This window comes from Arvicanthis niloticus, chromosome 10 (genome assembly GCF_011762505.2).
Source record: "Arvicanthis niloticus isolate mArvNil1 chromosome 10, mArvNil1.pat.X, whole genome shotgun sequence".
Taxonomy (NCBI): domain Eukaryota; kingdom Metazoa; phylum Chordata; class Mammalia; order Rodentia; family Muridae; genus Arvicanthis; species Arvicanthis niloticus.
The window spans coordinates 54115542-54140348 of record NC_047667.1 but is presented as its reverse complement, the minus strand read 5'-3'; the positions used below and the strand labels follow the sequence as shown (position 1 = coordinate 54140348).

At 44.9% G+C, this 24807-nt stretch overlaps 1 protein-coding gene across 1 annotated transcript in view; it reads right to left on the bottom strand.

The window, feature by feature from the left end:
• Lmx1a (LIM homeobox transcription factor 1 alpha) overlaps positions 1-13314 on the bottom strand; it is a 144062-nt gene extending 130748 nt beyond the window's left edge. Inside the window, exons 1-3 of the mRNA XM_034513124.2 lie at positions 13189-13314; positions 12623-12720; positions 10261-10447 (exon numbers count right to left, since the gene is read on the bottom strand). Of these exons, the coding sequence (XP_034369015.1) occupies positions 10261-10447; positions 12623-12698 (263 nt within the window). The 5' untranslated portion in view covers positions 12699-12720; positions 13189-13314. The remainder of the gene's footprint in view (positions 1-10260; positions 10448-12622; positions 12721-13188) is intronic.
• Between the last annotated feature and the right edge of the window lie 11493 nt (positions 13315-24807).

Sequence of the window (24807 nt, the reverse complement as noted above, 5' to 3'; positions counted from 1 at the left end):
CAGCTCTGAAGAATGTATGTGGGCTTTTGTTCATATAAAAACCAGCAATCATGATACATAGTCCTATATAGATTATATGGCTTATTTATGGCCTTTTGAGTTGATGTCCAATTTCTTATAATAACCCTGAACTGTTTAGCTTTTATCATCTCAACACAAACTACACAAACTGTGAAGAGGAAATCTCAACCGAGTAATTGCCTTCGTTGGGTGGGTTTATAGGCATGACTATGGAACACTTTCTTGATTGTTTATTGATATGAGAGAGCTCAACCCACTGTGAGTGGTGCTAATCCCTAGGCAAATGGGCCTGGCCAGTATAAGAAAGTTAGCTAAGGGATTGGAGCAATGACTCAACAGTTAACTGAACTGGCTGCTCTTCCAGAGGACCTAGAGTCGATTCCCAGCACCCACATGGCTGTTTAACAGCCATTTGTAACTCTGGTTCTAGAGAGCATGGTGCCTTCCTCTGGTTTCTGTGGGTAATGTGCAAAAGTGGCACACATAGCACGCAAAACACCAGTACACATAAAAATAAATAAATAATATTTAAAAAAAAAAAAGAGAGGAAGGGAGGGAGGGAGGGAGGGAGGGAGGGAGGGAGGGAGGGAGGGAAAGGAAGTTAGAAATCCAGGTGAACCAGCCAGTAAGCAGCATTTATCCATGGTCTCTGCTGTTGTTATATTATGCTTTTAGACAGATGAGTCACTTGTATCCAGAACATCTCTTAACAACAAGACATTACTAAAGAAAATTAAAATTACTTTCCCAGACCTGGAAAGGGTCATAAGTCCAAACCATTCACACCCACCTGTCTACTGCTCTCATCTATGGATATAGACTATTGAAATGGAATAGCATATACAAAATAAAATCCACAAAACATGAGTGTGTGCAAAGTATGGCCAACATGGTGTACAGACAAATGTGGAAGCCTCTTGCAAAGCACTATGTTGTGCAAAATTATTTTTCTGTTACTGATCCACTGTACTATCCACAATAACAGCATAGAATGTTCTTTCTATTGACTCAATGCCATTACCAGAAAAAAATAGTACCTTCAGTTGAATAGTCCAGTTACAACCCAGTGTGAATGATATTATAATACCTTTTGTGTAATTTGACAGTTAGTAAGGGAGTCTCTAGCCTGTACATAGAGTAATTGGAAATATTAAAAGTCTCAAAAATGAGTTTAGAGTAGAAGCCAAGAAAAATGTTTCTTTAAAGGACAGTATTGTAGTTGAATTCAGGCACTTAGAATGAGCAGAGTCCTCGGGGAAGATGAGGTATGGGAACCCAGCAAAACCCAAGCCAGGAGGACAGGATAGGGTTTTCTGAGATGTTCTTCCTTTCTGGGATTTTAAGTCCACCCTCTCTGCCCCCCTCCCCGCACTAACAACTATGCCCATATCCCTGAGAGGACAGTGGCTCTCAATAAGAGGGAAGAAACATAAAGGGAATCCCTGCCACACTGAGAAGAGAGCCAAGAGGAGAAAGAAGGAAAGAGGACAGCATGGGAGGAAATTCTAGATGGCTTTGTAAAAGGGGATTTGTTCCACTGTCACAACCAGAAAACTAGCTCCCCCAGAGCCAGCTCCAGGGCAGGGAAGCTGGGAGGACCTACAGGAGAAAGATGCTGCTGAAGAGATGCTCTGGGTAGCAGATGAGACAGGTGGGAGCATAAACTCCACATCTGGCATGTGATGAGTCAGAAATGCCTGGGACGTGCACAGGACGCTCTACTGCTGATGCTTGGTCCCAGGTACAGCACCTTTGACCATCCTGACGATAAAGAATACGGATAGCTCCTAAATACTGGCTACCAGGGGCCATCCTGTTCTTAGTTATGCCCAGAGACTACTATAGATCCCCAGGACTTGCAGCTTCTGAACACTGACTGCACAAGCTTCCCTGCCTCCCTGGCTACCCAGTCACTTTTTCCCCCTCTGGGCCTCTTTCTGGGGGTGGGGGGGGGAGACATAAACTCCTCTACTCTAAAGATGAAAACCCCTGGCTTTGCCAGCACCAGTGACCCCTCAGGCTCAGGCTGTCCTGGAGCTCAAACAAAGACATATTGGGACCCTCCTGCTGAGGGGGGGGGGGGAACGTTCCTGTGCCCAGGGGGAGTTGGCCTTAATCTGCTGCACAGTGAATGACAACAATGTTAAGAATGAAAATATGGTTTGGGGGTACAGCCCCCAGGAGCCCAACATTTTAGTATTTAAAGGAACTTTAATGAGCTTAAGTGGCTAATCTCGAGTTCAGAAGGGGGTGTTTTGTTTTATTTTGTTTTGTTTGGAAAAATCCTTTTAAAGGCTCCTAAGGCTTGATAGCCAGGATTGTAAGTCCTGGAATGGCCGCCTCTAACTGAAAGGCCAGGAGGGAGTGAGGAGAAAGAATTGCCCCAAAGAGCTTCTCAGGCTGCTTCCAAACCAGGGCTGAGAGAGAGAAGTACTGAAAGGTCTCAAGCCCTGGTCTCATATGCACAGCACCAGGATCAAGCCTCAGCACCCCACGGGGAGAGAGGTGCCCAGAGAAACAGCAGCCTTGCACATGAGGGAGCCACAAATGTCCTACCACAATGCTGGCCAGTCTTCCTGACAAGTGACAAATTCTTCCATTTTACTGGTGACAGCACAGATCCAGGCACATATCTGACTTGTTGATACGCAGAACACAGGTTCCCAAGGGATTACCCAAAAAGTCGTGACATGGAACTACACAGACCTGAGATAAAGGCCCATTGCCAAGATACCAAGCTGAGGACAACTCAATAACACAATTGCTCTGTGGTAGGACAATTGCACACAATAAAAGGCTAAGTAGGAGGTTGGAGAGATAGTTCCATGGGTAGACAACTTGCCAAGCAATCATGAGAACCTGAGTTCAGATTCCCCTGAAAACACGTGAAAGCCAGGGCGCAGCTGCCCAGGTCTATCACCCCAGTGTTGGAAAGGAAGAGACAGATGCATCCGTGGAACTCAGTGGCCATCTAGTCTAGCAAACCAGGGAGCTCCCAGTTCAGTGAGACACCCTTTCTCAAAAACTAAAAAATAAAGAGCACTCAAGTCACGTGTGCATCTCTGGCCTCTGCACGCACGCACGCACGCACACACGCACGCACGCACGCACATACATGCATATACCATACCCACAGAGGGAGACAGAGACAGACAGAGAGAGATATGAGGCTAATTGGGATCTCCTAGGTGAGAAAATAGAGAATCCATGGGATAGCAGGGGTCAGGGGAGATGAGGCAGTTGGTGGTGGGGTTTAAACACTATTTAATGCTTCCAAAAGCCTCATTACTAAAGCTCTACAGGGCATAGGGGCGTGGAAAGCAGAATGGAGAGAAGCAGATGTGAGTCTCGAGATATAGCATGTGGTCCATTCCCAGCAAGACCAGAAGATTACAGTATTTTTATATGGCCCGGATTTATTGGACGAGTCAGAAAGCGCAGTCCAATCCACGGTGGCCAGATATCTCTCAGAGCTCATCCGTTATACGAGACTAATGATAGACCACAAGTATGATGGTGCGGAGGGACGCTGGGGGGCCAAAGAGTCGGCAAAGCCAGACGTAGTTGTCGTTATCCAAAAATAGGATCCCTGAACTGGAGTTCTGAAAAGCTGGAAGAGACCAGACTCTTCCATGTGACTCCAGTTATGGGACTAGGAAAAGCACGGTCTACTTTGTATTTTTAGTTGTTAGATCATTATGGCGCAATGGTGGAGACCTTGCAAGGTTTCATTAAGTTCTGTCTGATCTGTGCGTGGCAGCCAAGAGACGTTCTTTGCCGAAGACTCGGTTGTCCTATTCACCACCAAGAAAAATAGCGCAGGGGTGTAACTTTTAAATTCCTTTTTAACTGCACAGATGGGACTATTGTGACAGGGGAAAGGATACCCACCATGTGGGGAACGGATGTGGGTTTTGTTTTATTCCTTACATAATATCTCCCCCAATACTTCAGTGTCTCTGCTGCGTTCCAATCTCATCTGCTATCTAGAGCCAAGAGAAACTTAATCCCTGCCCTAAGACTCATTTTATTTATTTTCAGTAGTGTGAAAGCAAACATGTAGCAAGGTTACGGTGTTTACACCTCCATCTTAGCCCACACAGCGTTAATCCTCCTACTAATTAATGCCAGGGCCATGGTGATCTTATTCATTTCATCTTGGTTAAAAATATAGAGGCAGATCGTTGGAGGTTACTAAAATAACAAGTTGACATTTGGAAGGTGTCTGCAAGACTGTAGGGTAAGTTTCATTTAAGATATGACAAAGAGACGCAAAGCTGCAGGCAACGCCAGCTGGGGATAACATGACTAACTCTAATTGTGGACTAAATGCTCCGCGTCCTGGTAGTCTAAGGGACCAAGGAGGAAATGCAGGTACTCAAGAGCACCAGAAGAGATACTCCTGTATCCTTGACAACAGGCCATTCAAAAAGGCATACGGAGTGGCTGTGTGATGTCCTGACAGTCACCACCTTCCCCTGACTGAGTAGAGAAAGCCACCATAGGCAACAGCACTGTCCTAAGAGCCCCAAGGGACTCTCTAAGAACAAGCAGTATGGTCCCAAGAAGCATCCTCAGCCAGGCTGGGAGGAGAGCAGAGCTTCCCGATGGAAAATCTCTACTCAGGGCTCTCTACCCAACATGGCCCAAGGCCCTCTTTATCTCACTCTGAGTGACTTATTAAATAGTGCCACACTGAAGTCATGAAAACCAGTTTAAAACAAAAAACATAAGTCAAAGAGATTTATTTTCTAATTAAAAAAAAATAGTAAAACAGAGCTAAAATTTCATAGGACCAATATTACAAAAAAAAATCCTTTTAAAACTAGACTGATGTGTCTGTTTTTAAATCTCCCAAATTCTATCTTTCAGGATTGTAGACCTGTACTTAATAATCCAGTTCACGTGATTCAATATTGATTGTTTTGACTTTGGTAATGTGTAATAATCACATTTTGTAATATGCATTTACTCTCAGAAGTTATTAAAATCTTTGTTCATACAATAAATAAATTTTAAGGTCTTTATTTTCTTACTTTAAAATACTATAGCCCAAGAGATTTAATTTGGGGGAAGGGGGATGTGATTAAATAAACAGAGCTGTTCTTAGTAAAGAAAGTATCAGATCATCACGTTCAAAAACCTTCATAAGATTAAAAAAGGAACCGTGGATAGCCCTCCCTGATATGAATAAGTCTTTGTTGATGCAGACATGATAAATAAAATGCAAGACAAATAATTAGCTGTAGGAAAAGCTCTTGTCACTGAATTCCAGGTACTGAGTGTTACTTCTATGTGGAAGACAAAGGTCTCAGAACTCTACGCTATGTAAAACCCATCTGGATAAGTCACTTCTCATAATGCGTCCATTTAAGTAAGGATCAAAGAGCCTCGTAGCCATACTCAATCCTAACTCCCAGAACACCATAAATGCCTAAACCAACTATCTAATTTCAATTTTTAAGCCTTAGATTTCAAGCAAGTCTTATCCATGGATACATATATAAAAAGAGAACAGCTCTAAACAAGAAATATTTTTCACCTTCTAAAATTGAAACGAGAGAGAGAGAGAGAGAGAGAAGAAAGAAAGAAAATGTTGCATAAATACAGCCATAATCATGGACTATGCTCAGTGTGAGCTAAACCCCTACAATTGAATGCAGACAAAACTTATTACCTAGCTGTGCTTGAGTTTTATATTCCATAATATGTTATTGTGCCAGGAGCCAGGCCAAGCAAAAGTAAAGTAGAACAACGTTCTAACAATGGCCTCTGTAATTTCATCTGTGGGTTCCTTTTATGAAGAACTGCATGCCCAATTTTGATCTCCAAGTAATTACACAGTAATAATAATAATAATAATAATAATAATAATAATAGTTGTAGTAGTAAAACCACCCAAGCTAACTCCTCCACACACACCTCCTGCACCACTTTGAGAGGATGCAGAATAATTTTAGTACCAGTCCTAATACAGAGCATACCCTAAGTCTTTCTCACCTGGGACTGACAAGCCTCCGGCCAAAAGAAAGAGACAAAGAATACTGTGAGTGGGCTGACATCTACTTTCCCCCATGTCTGTCCCTTTCTCTGGACAGACAACTGATCTACTCCAAAAGACAGAGAAGAAAACATGAGCAGGCCTTCGGAGGAAAGGCTTCCCCACGCTGTGATCCGCTGACGTGTGGGGAGTTAGCACACTGTGGGAACAGTTCTGATGACAGCAACCCTAGCCCACACTGCTCCCAGGATGTCCAAAACAATCCGAGTGATAATGATAAACTTCATATGTGAGGACCCACAAGCCACCAGGCACATGAAAGAAGCAATATAAATTTGATTTAAAAGTGGGATGCTGTCCAGAAGGCTCAATTATCTATCAAATTGCCACGTTTCCCTGATCCCACCAGCCTCTGTCTCCGACTGAGGCATGGCTACAGTACTTGCTTGGAACCGACTCAGAGAGAACTCTGAACTAGCCCGGATCACAGAAGGCTCACCGAAATAGGGAACAACAGTTACATAAATAGAAGTCTTCCAGGCTGGAAAATATTTTGGTTGTCTGCTCACTTACAGGAATGCCGAAGCAAACGGAGCCCATTTCTGAAATATCCACACCTATACTACCTCCACTGCTCTATCTCCAAGCACAACTCCATCAACTAACACCACCTGTGCTGTCTTTTCTTAGAAGCAGTTGGTTTTTCTTCAATGACACCAAGAGCAAGCCCCCCCCCCCCCCGCCCCATTCTTGATTTCTGACTGTTTATAAATCACCATTCTACACTCTGGCCTTGAATGCTTGTTTGTTTGTTTTGGATAGCTGAAAAATAAAGTATTCCGTAGGGTGTCATAGTGGATGAGGCCAATACTTAGTAAAACATCCTGAGGTTTCAAATGGACAGTCTTGTCTGAGATGCCACCATCAATCTATTGCTTTCATAAGAAAGAGGTTGACGTTTCACATTGGGGGACTGAAAAGAACTCAGTGACACGGTGGAATTTTGGCTTTTTAAGCAACTTGTACTGGAGTGGTTCTTTGACAATTTCATACATAGAACAGGTGATTCTCGTTACTGTCACCCCCCTACCCACCCCAGTCTCCTGTTCCTATTCCCACCCCACCTCACCCCCAACAAATCCCATTCCACTTAAGTGAAGGCCTGACCTGACACCAGGGATACAAAGGTAATAATTCGAATACAAATCTATAATTTCCAATTATCCAGAAATGTACACAAATGGCAGAAATAAATGAGACAAGCTCTGTCGCTAAAACTGTGCTCACAGTAGTCACCAGAGAGTGAGCATCAGCTATGTATTCCTTCATTTCAATATGTAGAAACAGCACTTAAACTTTACAGATCTGAGGGACTAAAGTTCTGTCTAATCCCTTTTCTATCAAGTGTTCTATTATGTATCACCATTGCACCATTGCACCTAACACACATCTTTTTTTCCTCTCCATTTACTTTGTCTGGGAGGGGGGTATCCGTTGCACTAAGAGGGAAAGCGCTTGTTTTCTGTGAGTTTCACAACTATTGCCCCAGGTTGAGCTGTACCCTCCAGGATAAACATATGGCCATTACAGATATCTTCTAGTGGATACCTAGTCCTGTGTAAATGGAGAAACCTCTTCAGGGAACCCTTGCTGGTCCGGGTAAATAGATGGGAAACCTGCCAGGCTAGAAACCTCCTTGCCATCAGCCTCCAAGAATTTTTCCAATTATTCTTTCCTTGCAACAAGCAGGGTTTTACGTGTAAAAGCTCCATAAAAGCCTGTTGAATAAAGGAATTTTTCCTGAGCCCAACTTAAAAAAAAAAAAAAAAAGAAGAAGAAATCATCTCTTCACTTCCTCTTACAGCAAGTATCTTGAGAGTATCAAGGACATTAAAATCCTGATTTGTTGAGAGGAGAGTAAGATTAAGAGGGGGAACAGAAGAGAGATAGAATTTAAGGGAGGAATAAATGAATCTAAAACAGCCACCACCAACAGGCTAAGCATGCTTGCTCTGAGACCGTGCTCAGAGCTAAGCAGTCCAAGCAAACCGATTTCGGATATCCATGTGTCCGTAAATATTTTTAAATTAAAATTTAAAAAAAAAAAAAAAAAAAAAAAAAAACCTTTCAGTGTCTCACCAACACCTCTTTGAACAATGTAGCTCACACCCTCTATAAAATCTTGATTCTGACCAACAGCTGGCAAGTTGATCCCTGCAATTTTCTCTTTGCAGAAATAGCTTTGTGAGGGGAGAGCTGACCCTCTCGGCTAATAAGCCCCAAACCTCGCCAAACCTGGAGAGCTGAAATGGAAGGGATATTGTTCTGTTAAGTACTTTACAGCAACTGTTTCTTCTCCTCTTGACACAGCCTGACTTCCTTACAGAAGATCTGACTGGCCAGACAGCTGTGTTGACCTTGGGCCTTCTTTGATTCGTGATTTTCTTTTTTAACAAACAGAATAGAAAAATCACAACCCAAATCCTTCCCTAAGCTCCAATACTTTTGAATTTGCTGGTGTTGTGCCTGAAGGATATGGACCTTTCTCTAATCTATAAGCAGAAAGATAAAGATTGGGCTCACACAATACCAAAAACCGGTCCGTGAAAAGCAAGAGAAGAGGGAGGGAAAAGCGAGCAGTCACCAGGCTTTGTCTACTTGAAGTTGTATAGACCAAATCCGTTTAATTACCTAGAAATCACAGTTTTTACTGGGGGGGGGGGGGAGGGCTACAAGCAGACAAGCCAGCACAGACACCAGCATTTTTTTTTTCTTTCAAAACTGTTTACCATAAAGATCAGGGGGAGTTTCACTTCTTTGATGATTCCAGTATTGTTCAACTCACATAAATGAAAGCATGGGTTTTTTTGCTTGTTTGTTTGTTTGTTTGTTTTTTGTTTTTAGGTTCTGAAAAAAAAAAATGTAAAACATTTCTGAGACAACAGAAAGGCCAGGTGTTCTCTCAACGTGGAGGTAAAAGTCAAGCATTTTGTGTCTAGCAAGAGTACTGAGTAGCAGAGGGATGCTCTGGTGATGATGGTGGTGGTGGTGGTGGTGGTGGTGGTGGTGACGAGGGCAGTGGCAGCGGCGGCAGCATCTAACTTGGTCCATTTTTTAATCAGCCTGACAGCCCAGATTATTTGGAAACAAGAAACCTCGGTTTTCCTTCCCCTGTGTTTTTTGTTTTGATCGCCAACCCTCCTTTGCACTTCTTTCACTGTGCGTCTTCATAATGAAATTATAGCGGCTACGTTTCACACACACTGACCTTCCTCGGCCTCTCTCCGAGTGGTGTGAAAGGGGTTGTATTTCCTCCGTGCCCACACACAATTAACATATGCCAGCCCTAGTGCACAAAAACAGACGAGCTCTGAGCCACTTTTCTTTCTGCCTAGCCCTCCACAATCCTACGAATCCAACGTCCCTATGTTGCAAGGCAAGGCAGTTTTCTCTCCTTACTTCACAGGGCTCCTCCTGGCCTGTCCTTTGACAATAAGGGCATCCTACCACACCACAATCCCCAAGGTACTTCAGAAATCCCGACTGGGGAAAGAACCGCTTTTCTCATAACCTGCCTCCCGGTCCTGCATGCTGAATCGAACATGCTGCCTGTCAGATAACTTCCCTTGTCGAGAAGAGAACCGGGTGGAGACGACCGACGCAGGGAGCTTTAAGTCAGTTTCCCTCTAGCCTAGTAACTCCTGGGCCTTCTCTGAGTTACTGGAAACGCAAAGCAAAGGGGCAGGTCAGGAAAGACATTTCCAAACCTGATTTGATCAAGCCCAAGAAAAAAATGTGCCCAGGGGACAGAAACCATCGGATCCATACTGCTTTACTGATGGGCACGAACTCCAGAGTGGTGCAAACACTTGAGTAAGATGAAATGTAAAAAGGGGTCGCTAGTCACTAACTCCCGACAAAGTGATCTCTGGAAATGACTGGGTCCGGGTTGAAGAACTTTAAATAATTTGAAAATACGTTCACGACAAAAACATAAAACAAAACAAAACAAAAAAAACCAGAAACCCGCATTGCGGCTCTTCTGGGCCCCAAATTGTGCATACGGATGGATTCCCCGCAACCCGAGGTATGTACCGAACACGGATGCGCGAAATTTACCGGCCTTTCCCGCGGGTGCCCCTTGCGCCTTGCGGAAAGGCGAAGAGGATGCAGGAGGACACAGAACCCAGCGCTCACCCATGCAGGTGAGTGGGCGCGCTCGCTCCGGCGGCACTTACTTCTCGTAATGGTACTTGCAATAGAGCTTCTTGTCCCTGTAGAAGCAGGTGGTCTCCAGGGGCTCTTTGCAGGAGGCGCACTGCACGCATTGCTCGTGCCAGAAGCTGTCGTTGAGCCGCAGCAGAAACCTGTCCGAGATGACCCGCTGACAGCCCTCGCAGACAGACTTGGGACTCACCGCTCTGCCTACAATAGCAACAGATGTCGCCGGTGAGCTACTTCGGCAAGCTAACCCCGGCCAAACCCGCTCTCAATCGGATTAGACCCACAGATTTACCCCTGGGCCTTGCACCCTCAAGAAGCTCCCCTGGTGATCACATATTTCGAAAAATCAAACCAAGTGGCAATGACGTTACTAATAAATAAAAACTAAGTAGCAAGGTATAAATTCTAGCGAGGGAGGGGGCTGAAGTCAATAAATGGCCTTAGTTATTAGACCTAGGTACCATTGCGAGCTTTCACTGAGCCTTTAAATTAGACTACATATAAATTTGTGCTCCTAGGACTTTCAAGTCGTCATTAATCAATCATTAAATCGCTGTGCGTCCTTTGACTACCTTTAAGTTGTCGATAATAATTTGCTTGCAACTGCGTTCTATTTTTTTAAAGGGAAAATTAGCATTTTCTAGTTTCTTCATAAACGTCGGCCTGCGGGTGCAGAAAGATACCATCTCTCCCCAAGCGAGCTAAGTACTGTTCAAACTAGTGAATCTCTCCTAGGTCTTGTTTGGTGTGCAAATTGCAGGTGACTTTTTGTAATTAGGAAATGTCACTATGGGAAAAAAAATAATAGCCGAGCGCAGAGACCCTAAGAAGGGTGCCAGCCAGAGAATTCTATTTCCTGCTCTCAGAAGCGCTGTGTGGAGCAACAAACCTCTTAGCCCAGAGACTCTTCTCTGCCCTACCCTTTGACCTTTCTGACTTTTTCCCTTCGGATGTTATTCGAGTGAGGGTCTTCTCCTCCCCCCACCCCAACACGCAAGGGAGAAATACTTGATCGCCTTTGTTGACGCTTTTCACAACCGTTTAAAGAAGCCCTTGTCCCACAAGAACACTCTTGTCTGTGATGTCCCAAAGGGATGACCCTTCTCCATACCACTACACTAATCTCACTTTCTGCTTTGGAGAACAGATGTCGGCTCTCAAGCCAGACAGGTCGTTTTGTGCGGTGGGAAGCCAGCAAGAAGGGAGGGAAAAGTGGTCATTCTCAATTGTGAATTTCTGTTGTCTTGGTCTCAGCATCCCAGGCCGTCATCCTAGAACTGGGGCAAACGTGGGTCGAGCGGCTCAGGGAACCAAACCTGATGTGCCCAAGTCCGCACACAGGCTCTGCCTGCGTCTCCCTTGCTCCGAGGAGACGAGAAGACGATCCTGACAATTTCAAAAGGGAGGTTGAAAGAAGGGGACATGGGTTTTGTAATTTCGTTTCCTCTGGACTGTTTGAGGCGGAGTAGGCAATTTCTCTCTGGATATGGTTTCGATAATCAAAAATTTTCAGCTCCACTCTATTGGTTCTAAAGGTAAGGAAAGAGGCAAGAGGTTTAAATGAAAGAAAAATCTCTCCTTCAGAAAGAAGGGGGAAGAAAGGAAACAGGAAGAGAGAAAAAACAAAGCAAAACAAACAAACAAAAACATTTTTTCTCTAAACTTGAAAATTCCAGAGGCATATTTAAAGAGACACTGCCAAAACAAGAATTGTTGGCCCGAGCTCTGAACGACCCACGGGTGTGACTCTTCTGGATCTCTCTATTCTCTGTTCCTTCACAGTGGCTGGGTTGGGGGTAGAGGGATACCAAGCTCTCGGAACTGGGATGCGGCTTCAGTTAATTAAAGACCAGGCAAGGTCCCCGCCGGGCAAGCTAATCCCAGCGCAGAGCAGCGCTGCCCACCAGCCCGGAAAAGCCTCCCGGCCATGCCCAGTACTAAAACTGGGGCTGTAGTTGGTGGGGAAAGAGAAGAACTTGTGAGCTCTGGGCCTCGGACCTCTCATGCTAGGACACAGGCTTTTGAGAAACCGGTGGCATTTATGAGCCGTCGATCAGCTCCATGATTAAAAATCCAGCCTTGGGTATTATTAATCACTTGCCACTCAAATGCCTTGTGAACATGCTCGCCCGCCCCTCAAGGCTTTGGGGAATTCGATATTGAGCTCTTGAAGCCTGAGAAGCCTTGGTGGTTGTATTTGGGTAGGGACGACTCAAAAGGACTGATGGACACAGAAAGACAGAGAGTGTGGACGCCTCTGTGTGCATGAAGAGGGTGCTAGTCCGGTTGAGCAGCCCAGTACCAGAGAGCTGACGTCCTGTGCTCTCGGCCGGGCAGCAAGAGGATGCGCTAGGGCGCACACTGTTGAACACTTACCCAGCAAAGAGGAGAAGGAGGCCGAGGTCTCAATTGCACTTTGAAAGTTCTCTTCCATCTTCAAGCCGTCCAACATGTTCGGGTTGAGCCAGGAGGACCTGTAGAGCGGAGAAATAGTAGAGTCTAGCTTCCGTGCCTGCTGGGACTCAGCACCCTCAGTTGCCACTCTCCTGGGAAAGGACAGAAGGAGTGTCCAGGGCGACAAGAATGAGCCTAGAGGGTAGAGTCCAGCCAAAGGAAATGTAAGGTGGGAGGAGAGAGAAGAGCCACCGTGAATTGCTCGGACGGCTCTGATTTCACTTGAAGCCAACGCGTTATGTACTAAGGCCTCCGCCCCCTAACTGCGTTCTCCTAACCCCCACCCCCACCCCTGTCCCCAGGTTTCTCATTCCAAGACCGACTCCGCCCCATCCTATACTAGTGTGGCCCCTAGGGATCTCTCTACTAGAACTATGGTACTGCGTGTGATGGGGTCGGGCTGCGCCTGCTCTCAGAGCCAGGACCAAGTATACAGGATCAACCAGGTCCGATATCCGGCGGCACCTCCACTCACTTTTGACCCTCACCTGTCTTGGGTTGGAGAGAGGCAGGGTAAGGGACTCGGAGACTGTCCCGCCTGCTTCCGTACTCCTGGCGCTGCGCTCTGCTTTCGGGGGTGGGGGGCGCTCCGGAGTAGGCGTGCGGGGCGCGCGGGGAGGTCCTCCCGCCGGTCGGCCAGTGCCGGGAACGTCTGCAGGAGCAAAGGAGTCGCCTTGGGGAGGAGCCGCGACTGGCCCGGCTCACTCTTGGATGCATTTCAAATCAACTTTCAGAAACACGCCCGCCCGAGCCGGAGCCTAAGGAACCCCACAGCCTTCCTTACCTGATGGGCGAGCTCGCTTCCAGCCTCCGGAGCGGCGCGAAGCAGCCGGGAGGCGCTGGGCAGCTTCGGTGGAGGGAGGCGGCGTCCCCGAGGCTGCAGCCGGAGCAGCCGCCCGGACTCCGGCGCGCCCGGGAGAGAGCAGGAGCGAACGCCGGCCCCCGGTTCCGCTCCTCGGCGCGCCGGAGTCGGGCCGGGCCGTGGTCACAAGCCGCCGATCCTTCTCGGGACGTCCCGCCAACACGCGCCGCTCTGCAGCCGGGAAGGGGAAGCCAGGCAGCTGCTCTAAGATCGGCGGGGAAACCCGAGGCCCAGGGTCCTGGGTGCAAAGTTCGCCCTGCTTTCTTCTCCGAGGCGGCTCCGGCGGTTTCTGACAGCGGCCGCTGGCTGCGTGCGCGGCCCGGGAAGGGGGTGGGGTGCACAGGGCGGGGGCCTGGGAGCGCGTCCCGTGGTGGGGCCCGCGGTGCTCGGTTTCCCGGCTTGGCTGCTCGACCCACACCGCGAGGCTGCAGCCTGATGCTCCCGTCCGCTGCCCGGACCTCTCGGACGCGCCAAACTTTTCCTTCTCTCCACGTGGAACGGTTGCCCCGGGGGAGCTGCGCCCCAGCCTCGGCAGAGATCCGTGCCACCTAGACTGCGCGCGGGCGGGATGGGGATCCGGTTGCTCTCGGATCTGCGCTGTAAGTGATGACTAACCTCAGGCAGTCCTCACCTGGAGGCCATGGGGAGCGCCTCGAGCCCCCCTCCCCCCTGCTTTGTGAACTCGGGCACCAGAAGCTCCGAGCTCCTCCGACTTTCACTCACCCACTGGCTCCTGCAACTTACAAATTTGTTTTGGCTTAAAACTCAACTCACCGTTTCTGAACGAAACCGCTTCGCTGTTGGGAAATGCAATAATAGGACCCATGGCCAAACCTTGAATCAGGCTCCCTCTATCCCATCCGGCTGGCTGGACGCTAGACTAGAAGTCAGCCAAGGGGACTTTTCTTAGAAAAGAGGTTCCTGGGGGCAGTTTTTAATTCCCTATGATTCATAACATTCGACTGCAGCGACAGCCCTCCAGCCTCTCTAGAGGCAGGAACAGGGTCTTGCTCCTCTATTCCAAGAAAAGCCTGGGGCCAAGTGACTCAATAAACACATCATTGTGTTGGCTAACATTTATCGATCATTAATTTTGTGCCAGTCTTCGTTCCGTAGCCAACTCATCTAATCTTTACAATTTAAGGTGGGGACAATTAGAGTGTCAATGTTCGGGTTGCCCTAAGGAAATGGGACACCCGTCCACGTTGAAATTCTAGCCTGCTCTCCGGAACACCTTTGGGAGGTCCGATTCCATGGGATTCTCTGGGGCACCCTCATTTCTACACTAAAAGAAACCCCATGGCAATAATCCAACACTGTAGCGTGGTCAACCCAAGCAGAGTATGTACCACGTAAGCAAGGATTCCCTAGTGCCTTCACCAAGGAAAAGATCTCTTCCTGAACTTAAAGCAAACAAGCTCTTCTGTGCTTAGGGACACACACACACACACACACACACACACACACACCCTGCCCAACACCATCTTAAGTGTTTTCTATCCACAAGCACAAGCCAAACACAGAATATGACTTCAGAGGAACAAGGGAAAAGGGCAGAGTTTAATGCCCTATATTAAAATACTGCTTTATAGGATGCTTCTATATACATGGTTTTGCTTGATCTTTACAACAAACCTGTGAGGTAGGCAGAACAAATAATTTTATTTATTGTCCTAGACAAATCTTTGGGGTTTAATACAGCCAGGAGATTTCTCTGCTGTTACCCAGGTGGCTATTGGTATGTCTTCAAACACCTGACCTTTGTCCTGTCTGTCATCCAGATAGAATAGGATTGGGGGGTGGCGGATAAATTACATGTATTCTTGAGATAATATAAGATAGAAATTTGTTTAAAAAAAAAAAAAAAGCACAGCAAATACACCCACAAGAAATAATATTTTAAGTGCCCAGCTGATTTTTTTATTTAACTAGAAGTCTTGAGATTATGAAACATATTTAACTAGTGGGTAAAGAATATCCATCCAGTGGTGAATATCCAGACAATGGAGAAATAGATGGCATTTTATCTGAGTCTTTCTAGTGGTTCTGGCATCAGGAAGAAAGTCTGGTTCCTGTAGAGCACCCAGGTTTGTGGTGTGAATGTCTTTCCCCCAGTTGGTTTGGGCACTTCAGGTAAAAGTACTGTGTCTCACAATCCCATTGTAAGTTCTACAACTCTCAGTACAGAAGCACATAGGTATGTTTGACAAATAGCGTTTACTTGGCTGGGGGGATGAATGAGCCTCTTGCCATAGTCTGAAGCCTGCAGGGAAGGATCAGCAAGCAAAGGTCTCAGTCCTCCATGGTTTTTCCCCCTTCTATACATAGGCAATATATTTTTATCATATCCATCCTCACTTCCCAGACCTCCCCAACACTCCTTCTTGTGTCCTTTTCTCTTCGGTTTTCAATGCAACCTGCTGAGTCTAACTAATGCTGTCCTGTATGCATGACTGTAGGACCATCCACGGCAGCATGGGAAATCCATCAGTGGCCACACTCCCAGAGGAAATCCATTCTCCCTTTCCAAGTCTGCTGGTAGTTTCTCACACTTGAATTCTGACTAGACTGATCTTGTGTAGATCTTGTGCATATCACATAGCTTCTGTGAGTCCATGAGAGCAAGGGCCGTGTCAGACCCAGGAGACAGCTAATCACACTACTCCTCCCGTCTGCCAGCTCTTAAATTCTTTCCACCCATTCTTCCATGATACTTACTCCCTGTTCGCTGAGGCTTGATGACTGGGGGCTGATACAGATGTCCCACACAGGGCTGAACATACACAGTAATGCAGTCGTTTGTTCTTAGCACTTGAGCTAGTTATACAGTTCTACATTTATTGCTACCCGCTGTGAACCTTCTCTAACCAAGGCTGATAGCAGCATTGATCTATGACTATAAGTATAAATATTCAGGTGGTAGTTTGGCAACATGGCCATTTAGCAGGGGGAGAAGGAAGAGGAGGAGGGAGAGAAAGAAGAGGAAGAGGAAGAGAAGGAGGAGATTTCCCTTCAAAGGCCTATGACCTCCATAGCCATGAACTTTTGACCAGAGAGGTTTGTAGTATCAGGCATGAATATCCTGCTGTGGAGCAGGCTTCACAGCCAATCAGAAAGAGGTTGGTTACCCTAGTAACACCCATGCTGCACCAGTGGGCACATGTGACCTGGCAGATCAGTATTTTATGTATTTAGAGTCCTTTCCTCACAGCATGCCAGTAACACTTGTTACTGGTGGTCTTGATGATGACTACCTGACTAGGGTGAATCGGAATCTATTTAAGAGGTTTTGATCTGCATTTCATGAATGGCTAGCTCTGTCGCACACTTTTGTAGTGTTTCCTGGACGTTTATACTTCTTTTAAATATTCTATATAGTTCTACAAACATATTTCCTTAAAGTTTTTTTAGGTTTACGTGTGTGTGTGTGTGTGTGTGTGTGTGTGTGTGTGTGTGTCTGTCTGTCTGTCTGTCTGTCTGTCTACCTTGAGGGCAGAAGAGGGGTCAGATCCCTTGGAGCTGGAGTGACAGGTGTTTGTAGCTTCCTGGTGTGGGTACTGGGAACTAAATTCAGATATAGAAGATTAGTAAGTACCCTTAACCACTAATCTGTCTCTCTAGTTTCAGTAGCCCATTTTTTAAAAATAGATTGCCTTCTTAATGTTTGGGATTTTGGGTTGGTTTGGGTTGGGTTGAGTTGAGGGTTTTTGTATTTGTTTTTTTAATTCTTTGTACATTCTAGATACTAATCCTCTGACTGATTTATAGGTGTAAATTTTTTTCCCATCCTGGATTTCTCCTTCCCTAGACTGACGGTCTCTTTTACTGTACAGAGGCGCTTTAATTTTATAAAACCCTAGTTGCCAGTGGTTCCATTTGTTCCCTATGTTGTTGGAGTCCTACTTAGAGAGTCTCCACCTATGTTTATGTTGAAATGGACTCCCTCCTACTTCATCCAGCACTTTCAGATTACCAGGTTTTGTGGTGAACTCCTCAAGCGGTTTTGAGTTGAGTTATGAACGTGAGATCAGTTTCATGTTTCTGCATTTAGATATCCAGGTTTCTCAGCACCCTTTGTTGAAGATGCTGTCCTTTCTCCAATAATATATACTTGAATGTGACATCTTTGTCAAAAATCAAGTAGCCACCGTTGTATGAACTTTTATCTGGGTCTTCTAGTCTCCTGATTCTATTAATCTTTGTCTGGCTTTATGCCAGTACCACACTGTTTGTATTACTGTGGCTCTGTAGTATAACTTTAACCCAGGTATAATAATACATTCTGCAATAATCTTTTTATTCAGGGCTGTTTGGGCTATCCTTGGTATTTTGTGGTTCCATATAAATTTTAGGCTTTCTCAATATCTGTGAAAAATGTTCTTGGAATTTTCATTGAGATTATATTAAATCTATAAATTGCTTTTGTTAGGGCAGATCTACAGGTAGAGACTTAAATATTTAGATAGCAGCAGGTTTCTCAATGTCTTAAAGTTTTCATTGTGCAGGTCTTTTGTTTTGTTACTTAGGTATAATCCTAAGTACTTTAATGTTTTTGCATGTGACTATTATAAATTGGATTGATTCCCTGATTTCCTTTTTGACACGTTTGTCACCAATGTATAGAAAGGCTACCAATTTTGTGTATTAGTTTTGTATCCTGTCATTCATTGATGAAAGATTTATCAGCTCTAAGAGTTTTCTAGTGGAGTCTTATGGGCCCTTCATGTCATCTGCAAATAAAAATACTTTGAATTCTTTTTCCTTACCTTTGCCTAAGACTTCAGTCACTCTAATTAATAGGACAGAGGGTGAGCACTTTGTCTTTTTCCTGATCTTGGTGGGAATGCTTTGAGTTTTCCTACATTTGTTATGACATTGCTATAGGTTTGTCATATATATCTTTTATTCTCTTGAGGTATTCTTCCTTTATTCATAACCTCTCCCTGACTTTAACCACAAAAGGATGCTGGATTTTGTTGAAAGCTTTTTCTGCATCTATTGAGATATTCATGTGATTTCTGTCTCTGAGTCCCTTTATGTAATCTTACATTTATTGATTTATGCTTATTGAACCATCCCTAAATCTCTGGAATGAAGCCAACTTGGTGATGATGAATGATCTTTCTGATGTGATCTTGAATTTGCCTTGCCAGTATTTTACTGGGGATTTTGCTTCTATGTTCATTAAGGAGATGAGCTCGTAGATAATTCTTGTTGTCTTGTCCTACTCTGATTTAGGTATCAGGATAAGAACTCTTTCATAAAGAGTTTTAAAGCAGTCTCTTTTTACTTTATGCAATAGTTTGTGTAGTATTGATTTTGGTTCTTCTTTGAGAGTCTCAAAGAATTCTGAAGTGACTTCATCTGGTGCTGATTTTTTTAAGTTGGGAGACATTTTATTACTGTTTCAATCTAGTTGCTGGTTGTAGATAGTCTGAATTGTTTATTTAGTTTTATTTTAATTTTGGTGGGTCATATGCATCTAGAAATTTTCCACTTCTTTTAGATTTTCTAACTTAAAAGAATATAGATTTAAAGTATGTCCTTATAACTTTCTGGATTTTATTTATTATCTGTTATGTCTATTTCTTTTGCCTCTAATTTGATATTCTCTTTATTGTGACTCTATCCCTTTTAATTAATTTAGCTAAGGGTTTTTTTTTAACTTCCAATTTCTTAAAAAATTTATTTTATGTGTACAAATACTTTGCCTGTACTCCTCTTTGTGCACCATGAACATGTCTATTGCCCGTGGACACCAGAAGAGGGCGCCAGATGCCCCTGGAACTGGATTCTTAGACAATTGTGAGCTGCTATATGGGTGCTAGGAATTGAATCTAAGTCCTCTGGAAGAGTAGCCAGTGCTCTTAACTGCTGAGTCATCTCTCCAGTCCCAGGATTTGTCAATCTCGTTCATTTTCTCAAAGAATCAACTCTTCATTTCATTGATTCTTTGTATTGTTCCGTTTGTTTATAATTCACTTATTTCTGCCCTGTTCCTAATTCCCCCCATCTACTTGTTTGGGGGTTTGCTTTTCCAAGGCCTTAAAATAAATCATTAAGCTATTTGTTTGCACTCTTGGTTGTGTTGTTGCTGTGGTTTTGATTTGTCTGCCTTGGTATTTGGGGCTGTAACCTTTCCTTGTAGAACCACCCCCACTGTATCCCACAGATTTTGGTGTGTCGTGTTCTCATTTTCATCCCACTCTAGGGGTTTTAAAGTTTCCTTGTTTTCTCATTAAGCTATTTATTGTTTAACACTGTTTTAAAATCTCTGTTAGTTTATGTGCTGTCTGCAGTTTTCTCTTGTTGATATCTAGCATTTTTGTCAGATAGAATGTAAAATGTTGTCTCATGTTTTCTATACTTGTTGGAGCTTGCTTTGTGTCTTGCCAGCACATGATCTACTCTGAGAATGTTGAGAGAGCTGCTGAGAGAAGAATGTGAACTCTTCAATGTCTGGGTGGAATGTTCTATAGATGGCTGGCTGTTGTGTCCATTGAATACTTAACCCAGTGTTTCTCTGTTTGCTTTTTCTCTGGATGACTTCTCTATTGGAGACAGTAGGGTATTGAAATCTTCCACTATTATGATGTTATAGTTAATATGTGGCCTAACACCCAGTAGTGCCTGTGTTTTATGCATATGTTGTATTTTCTTAGATTGTTCCCTTTGATAATCCATCTTCTTTATGTCTTATGACTAGTTTTAGTTTTAAATCTATTTGGTCTGCTATTGGTATAGCTTTACCTGCTTGTTTCCTACTTCTATCTGCTTGAGGACTTCCTTTCTCTCTAAGACAGTATCTGTCCTTGATGATGAGGTGTGTTTCTTAGAGACAAGAGAAACAAGAACAAAAAGCAACAACAAAAAAAGAAACAAAAAACCTGCCTCCTGTCTTCTGAACCAATTTTTTTTTTTTAGTTTCAAACTATGGAAATGAGAGTAGAGGAGTTGAGAAGGCAGGGGTTGTGGTCATGTGAAATGGCCACCAAGGGGAGGGCTGGGCAAGACAGGATCCAAGGGAACCCGAGAGACTCCATGGAGCAACCATGGCACCTGGCACTTGATGGAGATAGGGCAGCCTTGAGTGAGGTCTCTTACAGGGCAGTGACTTCATGAAACTATCGAAGTGAACGGGACAATAGGTTGAGGGAGGGCTCAGTTCTACTCCTAACCTTGCCACTGGGACTGGGCCATTAGTTATCTAGCAGCCTATGAAATTGATCGGCTTTGGTCCAAGGAGTAGAGCATAGTGTATTGTGAAGTTGTTATTGAGGTATAGGCTTAGTTGATGTGCCTGCTTGATATGTCCATCAATAAAGATACAGAGCCTCATCCAAATATGGCATTTGTACATCTATGTTCACTGCACCTGGGAAGGTAGTACTGGAGGTTTGCATGTTCCAGGCCAGCCAGGGCTACATAATAGATCCCTGTCTTTAAGGTGTGTGTTGGGGATGTGAGGGGGACTTTGCTTGTTGTTATCTCTTCTGTGATTCATTTGGCCTCTCCCAGTGAGTTAGGGAACATGCATAGCCTTCATACTACAGAACTAAAAGGTTGCTGTTTTGCCTATTTAATGAGAGAAGATGCCATGGAATCATTTCCCAGAAGCCCTTCACAGAAAATAAGCCATAGTCTCTCTCTTCTGAGAAATTCTCCAAACTATTTTCTTTAGAGAATTTCTGGAAGTAATTAAGTAAGTAAGTAAGTAAGTAAGTAAGTAAGCTTTAAGTAGGACCCCAGTATATAGCTTTTTTTGAGTTGGAAGTAATCTTCAAACTCATCCAATCCAAACATTTTGTTGTCAAAATTTATTCTGGTGGAGATGTCCTCTTCTGGGCCATTGATTCATCTCGGCTACCCATTCAGAAAGTGATCTCGGCTACTCCCAGAATCTTCAGCTGATGAAAGAGCCACCCTAACCATTGTCCATTTGCATTTGAACTTGGTTCAGTTTTTCCATACCCCTCCTAAACTGGAGCACCCAGACAGGGCAACAATGTGCCCAGGGTCTCCTGTTCTTTCCAAGGGTATTAAAACACCCACCAACACTGCTTAATTTTGTGTCAACATTTCACTCACAGCATCCTTTGCTGCATGTGCCCATTGCACGTTCCTACCATGGCATCATCCACAGCTGCTGTTACTGCATAGTTGGTGTTAAAACTAAAGTGTGAAAATCTGCCATTATCTGTGCAAGGAGACAACCAGTGCTTCAAACATCAAACACCCTGTAATTTCAGGCAGGTATGCCTTAGCTTAGTACTTTGCTCTTAGAAGGGAATTTGTCGGTTTTCATGGTTAGAATAAATATCTAGTTTTCAAAGAACAGCCAAAGGTAGGAAAGACTTACTTTGTCTCTTGGTTGTAGAGGTGTCAGTCCGTGGTCATTGGCTTTATCGTCTCAGGACATGGTAGTGCAGCAAAACATCAACAACACTCACCTCATGGTCACCAGGAAGCAGAAAGAGAGAGAAGAAAGGCCACAGACAAAGCACACCCTTCAACGTCACACCCTATGACCTACTTCCTCTAACTGTGCCCTACTCCTAATGGATGCACTGGAGTTAATAGAATAGCAATTAATTGGTGTGGTTTGAGCCCTCCTGATTCACTCACATCTCAGGGGACCCAGCTACAAACACTGCTGTCGTAGGGACCAAGCATTCAACCCATGAGCCTCTGAGGCAGTGATTGCAAACATTCCCAATACTGCAACCCTTTAAATACAATTCTTTATGCAGTGGTGACCCTCAACCATAACATTATTTTTCTTGCTACTTCCTAACTGTAATTTTGCTATTGGTATAAATTTTAATGTGAATATCCCTGTTTTCTGATTATCTTAGGCAACCCTGGGAAAGGGCTGTTCAACAGACCACGACCCACAGATTGAGAACCACTGCTGTGGGGAAATACTATACATCTAATATATCAAATACATTAGATATATCCTTGTCAGGTTGGCCTGGAAGCCACTGTCACTGGAGGAAAGCAGGCAAAGTCCACTTAATAGGGAGTATTCACAGAACTACACAAGTACCTCACAACCCAAGGGGATGTTTTCACATGGGAGAGACCCCGGATTCTGTTCTTTCCCACATCTGTCTTCATTCCAGCAGCAGTTTTCAGATGAAGTGAAGCATGCAGACCCACTGTGGAGTCATCTCTTCTACCACTGAAGACAGAAGCAGCAATCTCATTCTCAGTGGAATGGTAGGTCAGCTGGTAAGGCACTCACTCATCAGTCCCAAGAACCTATGTTCTAAAAGATGTGTACACACTTGTATCCCAGCAGCACTGGGGAGGCAGAGCCAAGAGGATCCCTGGGACACAGTGCTAAGCCAGCCCTGCCTAATTAGTGATCCTCAGCCAATCAGAGACCCTGTCTCCAAAAAACCAAAGTAGACATCTCCTAAGAAATGACACGTTAATTGGCCTCTGTCTTCCACACACATATGTGCATGCACACACGTGTACCTACGTACCTATGAACACACACTCACACCGGCAAAAATATCAGACTCATGACTCACCAAGCTTTAGAAATAGAAGGGAGGAGGGAGGAGGAAGGAGGGAGGAGGGAGGAGGGAAGAGGGAGGAGGAAGGAGCCAGAGCCCAGTGTTTGGTGGGAGGGAGTATGAGAGGGAGAGGATGTGATCCTGCATAAAGCAGGAATGACAGAGACATTTTTTTTTTACTTTTTCTTTTCTTTCTTTCTTTCTTTTTTTTTTTTTCTCTCATTTCTGTACTTTATTAAGGGAAACACAAAGGGAAAGTTGTGTTATTTGTTAAGAAATGCCAAAGTACATTTTAAACCACAGTAAAATAAACAGAAACACTGCTGCTTGCACAGATCCAGCCACACAGTGACAAGGGTAGCCAGAGACTCCAAGGGGGGGGGGGCACTCGGACTGCACACTCCCCTCACCTCTGCATTCCTTCCCCATGAATCTCCCAGCCCCGAGCTAACAGTCAGGTCTCTTGATTGAGCTGAACTACCAAGCGCAACAGCTCTTTCTGGAGGGAGAGAAGGCATTCTAAGCCAGCCTCTGCAACAGGAGAGAAGTCAGGTGATGTCTGTAGGACTTGCTCTAGGAACATCAGTGAGGTCACTCTCCAGCAAGCAAGCACAGCCCCAGGGGTGAAGGAAGTTCCACCAAGCTCAGAGCAGAGTCATCTTCATGCCACCGTCTCTGCCCGATGCACTGTGAGCTTCTTTGATAAGCACCCTGGTCAGACCCACCTGTGATGTTCCTGTGAGTCACACATTGAAGGGACCATGGTATGCCACCTACATATTTATCCCATGCATAGAGAATGCCCTGAAGCTGTGGCCCACTCTGATGGAATGTTTCAGAATGATCATGAGTGAGCTTTGGAAACACCAAGGCCTGAGCTCTAAACCAGCCCCAACATTTCTGAGCAGTTTAATCATGCAGTGCTTAAACGCCCCATGCTCTCGTCTCATCTTTATAAAGGGAATCAGACAGTCCTTGAGAACAGTAAGGAGTTTGTGGAACAGTGCGGGCGAAACAGCTAATCCTCTCTCTGGCCAACCTCATGTTCAACCCCTAACCCCTGTGTCTCCCTCTAACCTACCCATACACTTGGGGATGTAACTTTTGAAGGGCAATCATCTTGGCTCTATGTGTAAGCAGAAACTCTATCAGTGTTCAGAGTTTGTGTGTCTAGGGACAGCAGTTGTCATTGGGTGTATGAAGTGAGAATTTCTGCTTTCATTGGAGACTCAGTTGTGTCATGTGATGTTTTCTTGGAACAGATGCTTGAGGGCCTCGAGATGTTTGGAAAGAGTATAAGTAGAACCCAACAGACAGTGGACGATACTCGTGCACTGGTTCGCCTTGCTTTCTTTGCCGATCTTGTTGCTTGTCGTGACTTCATAGAGAGAAACTCACCAAAGCTCTTCTGGTGGCGTTCTGGCTGTTTCTTACTACTTCCACTGACTCATGTCATGCCTCACGATTTCTTCTGGATTGAGCCACTGCTACTGATTTGTATGTGGTGTTTGATGAGTGGACTGGACTGCTGCCGCTGCTGCTGCTGCTGCTGCTGCTGCTGCTGCTGCTGCTGCTGCTGCTGCTCCATGTTTGCCATTTTGCTCGTATACTGGATTGCTGACAACGAAGATTGTAATCACCCCCAAAGAACTATTTCTAAGCAGATCCACAACCCTCATTTCTTTCCCTACCTCTGGTGGGTGGTGGGCCAGGAGAGA